This window comes from Acanthochromis polyacanthus, chromosome 9 (assembly GCF_021347895.1).
Source record: "Acanthochromis polyacanthus isolate Apoly-LR-REF ecotype Palm Island chromosome 9, KAUST_Apoly_ChrSc, whole genome shotgun sequence".
In the NCBI taxonomy this organism is placed as follows: Eukaryota; Metazoa; Chordata; class Actinopteri; family Pomacentridae; genus Acanthochromis; species Acanthochromis polyacanthus.
The window spans coordinates 21105438-21108956 of NC_067121.1; the positions used below are offsets into that span (position 1 = coordinate 21105438).

Sequence of the window (3519 nt, forward strand, 5' to 3'; positions counted from 1 at the left end):
ATGCGTTGGGGTGGGGGACGTGCTTGCTGAAACAGATTTTACCATGTCATTTGTTTTAAAAAAAAAGAAGAAGTTTGAAAATGTAACAAAGTGCTAATACTTTGCTTAATCGTTATTTTAGATGTGTGGATAGAAAAGGATCTGTAAGTCCATAATAACATGATATACAAACATCACAATAAAGATCAAAGAGCAACAACTGTTAACATCAAGTGTTTTACTTTACTTAAAAAAGTGAGACATTTCAAGAGTGCACACACAATACATCATCCATCCGAAATAATATGTGATACAGGTAAATAGAAATATGTATACAAAAAAAACAAACAATGGCTCAACATAAAATACTGATATGGGGAATAAAAATTCAACTGCTTTATCAAGACGTTCAATCTTAGCTTGCGTGCTTGAGTGGCAGTTTGGATAAAAAAGTCTGTGCAGAGTCAAACAAAGGAGTGAATTAGAGAGACGCTAACTGACCCGTTGACCACATTCCTCATTGGTACTTCACAGCAACACAAAAACACTAACATCCTACACTAAATTCAAGAGCATTTACAGGAGTATAGACATATACATAGATATTAAGTGTTTGGGATTGCAAGGCGCTACTTGGACGTCATCTCCACGGTCGTAGCATCGTTGCCTCCGTTAACATCGTAGTCGCCCACTGGGCCGCTGACCAGGACCTTCATACGCTCGGGGAAGTCATCAAATTTGGGGGCGAGCAGGAAGTCGTACATGAGAGCTGCTGCTACGCCACCGCACATGGGACCCACCCAGTACACCTACAATCGATAACTCTTATTAATCTCTGGTCTGGCAATAGTTAACATGAGTCATGTGTAGACCATCATTATCACACAAAGACAACGCAGGAATAACTCAGATATTTCAGACCAGTTCAAAAGAATTACTCTAGTCAATATCTCAGCTGGGCTAATTCGAAAACAATAGGAATCCTATAACTGATTAACTCGTGCAGGAAGATTTACGAGTTATGCAGTTATCGAATTAGTTAAGCTTGACATGTAATATGCGTGCAGGAAAAATGTGAGGCATGCGTGAAAGTGCTCGTGTGCTCCACACTCTGACTTACCCAGTGGTTTGTAAAATCGCTCAGGATCAAAGCAGGACCAAAGGAGCGAGCAGGATTGATGCCGCAGCCCGTGTAGCTGATCTGTAATCAGCAAGAGAGTGACACCATGAGAGAACATCCTTCTCTACATGGTCTGGTGTTATACTAGAGCGGGATGGGTGCAGCTTATTCACAAAAACAATACAAACGCATGAAATTCTTCCACTCAGGGAGCAATGTCATACTTGCTGCTTGCTCACATTTCTAAAATGCACCGTGTCTAATCCTAGATAAACATTACGCTGCTTTGGAGATGGTCATAAAGTTCAACTTACAGCTGCCAAGTGTCCCAAGCAGACTGAGAGGCCGATAGCCAATGGTGCTGAGCCGGTGACATCACGCCTCCTTTTATCAGTGACTGCAATGACACACAGCACCAGCTGGAAGGTTGCCAGCAGCTCTATGCCCACGCCTTGGCTGGGAGTGACACCGTTGAGCTGCGAGAGTTAGAGAGGAATCCAAAACAACAACAACAACAGTTTGTCAGTCTATGGCAGTTAGATGGATGGTTTCCCCATCACCACCGCTTCCCATTTAGGAGCAGCTGGCATCGCCCTGGATGTCTGACAGCAATTTGGCAGAGATGCTCAAGTGCCACATTGCTTATCCGTTTCGCTTTTGTGGAAAACCTGATCATTGTTATTTAGTGCAATTTAGCTGCGGTGCACCGCATGGGGGGCGGCACAGTTTCTCAACAGCAGGGAGTTATCAGGTCTTGCCAGTCTGGAGCTTTTCAGTAACAAGATAGCTGTTGTTACTCATTACTGAGTTACTCATTACAAAGTGGAGTATTTTAGCATTTTAGCATGCAAAACCCCATTTAACCAAAACAGCTGACAACAAGTATCAATGGGTTGACATTGCTTTTTTTTTTTGCATATTCTCTCAGCTGTTGCAGGGTTGTGTGTTTTAATCTTGTGTCATCACTCTTCAATAACAAGTGATGACAGAATGTCCAAAGAACAACATAAACAGGGCCAGTTCACTGCCTCACAAAAGTATCAGTTTTGCTGTAAAAGCATGCATCATATTGCATTTCATCAGATATTCTCTCCACAACAAAAACAACGTGATTTCTTTTTTACTTACAATGTTGAGCCCCAGTGTAGCAGTAGTGTGTGGTCGTGCTCCATACATGATGCCGCAGGCCAGGGCTGAACCCAGCATCTGGGCCACAATGTACATGACTGCCTTGAACACACTGATCTGACAGCTGGCAAGCATCCCGAGAGTGACAGCAGGATTCAGGTGGGCTCCACTGATGTGGCCTAAACTCTGGGCCAGTGTGGCGATGGCCAGTCCGAAGGCCAGCGACACCTTCACCTCCTGGTCTGGATTGGTGTTGTTTGTGTTCCCAATGGCTGTGGCGATGCTGAGAAAAATGAAAAGGGTCATGCCAACCAGTTCGGCCAGAACGGCCCTCCAGAAATCCTTGCTCTTGAACTCTCTCATGGTGGCTGCTGTGTGGGTGTCCGGCTGAGGGTTTGAGCTGGTCCTCTGGAAAGAGTGTGTACTCACAAACAACAGCAACAGGCTGCATACGGTATATAAGGCCCGGGCTGATAATGGTCAGTGGGCGGGCTTTAAAAAAAAAACTGAAAGAGAGGGCCACACTGAATTAATGAGAAATCCAAAAGACTGGTCTCTCACTTCCCTCCTTTTGCTCCCTCACCCTCCCTCCCGCCTCCTCTCCCTGTCCTCCGGCCCCTCTCCCACTGCCTCCCTGTGCAACACTTTCTGGTCTTTGGACTTTTGTGACTAACAAAAGTGCTTTTGAAAATACTTGAAGCCAAAGGTAACATTTTACCCATACAAACATTTATGGTTTTATAGCAGAGGTTGTTATTATGAGTTTTAGTGAATATGTGTATGAATATGTTTCCTTGAAATCCAGGTGAATTCTAAGCATTTTAAATAAAAATGTCATTTTTCTGTTTGTGCTTCTGCTGCAAAATTGCAACTTTGCATTTTCTGCTTTTTGCCCCATGGAGTCACACTATGAAACACTAACAGCACATAACAGAGAACCGGAGAGAAGATAGACAACTCCCAGTCAATTCAGGAGTCACCCTCCCTCCACAGACAAGGTTTTCAATCTTTTACAAGAGACCACCCAAATCACATGGTCCATGCCAGCTCCAAGGCACACTTTTAGACCAAACCATAGAACGGTTGAATGAACAAAACACATAAGCCAGACATAATTGCTGCTACGAAACAAATGAAAAAACACGTTGTATGTCACTAGATTACAAAAACAACTCATGTCTGTCTGAAGTGGAGAGAAATGTAACTTTTTTAGAAAGTTTCTTCTTTTTTGTCGCAGCAGTAATTCATTAACTGAAAAGATGTTCTTTAAGCAATTACTACATTTTGTGCAG

At 43.3% G+C, this 3519-nt stretch overlaps 1 protein-coding gene across 1 annotated transcript; it reads right to left on the reverse strand.

Annotated features, from left to right (window-relative positions):
* Positions 1 to 202: 202 nt before the first annotated feature.
* LOC110970771 (aquaporin-1-like) lies at positions 203 to 2683 on the reverse strand. Its single transcript, XM_022221094.2, has 4 exons — positions 2228 to 2683; positions 1414 to 1575; positions 1100 to 1180; positions 203 to 788 (listed from the first exon to the last, which is right to left on the reverse strand). The coding sequence occupies exons 1-4, from the start codon at positions 2588 to 2590 to the stop codon at positions 609 to 611; spliced, it is 786 nt and encodes a 261-aa protein (XP_022076786.1). The 5' UTR covers positions 2591 to 2683; the 3' UTR covers positions 203 to 608.
* Between the last annotated feature and the right edge of the window lie 836 nt (positions 2684 to 3519).

What these genes read in the sequence shown, in the direction of transcription:
- LOC110970771 (XM_022221094.2), bottom strand. Translation starts at nt 2,590, where the DNA reads ATGAGAGAGTTCAAGAGCAAGGATTTCTGGAGGGCCGTTCTGGCCGAA. An exon ending in CTACACTGGGGCTCAACATT is followed by an intron (nt 1,576 to 2,227) that starts GTAAGTAAAAAA and finishes TAACTCTCGCAG; the next exon opens with CTCAACGGTGTCACTCCCAG. An exon ending in GCGATTTTACAAACCACTGG is followed by an intron (nt 789 to 1,099) that starts GTAAGTCAGAGT and finishes TATCGATTGTAG; the next exon opens with GTGTACTGGGTGGGTCCCAT.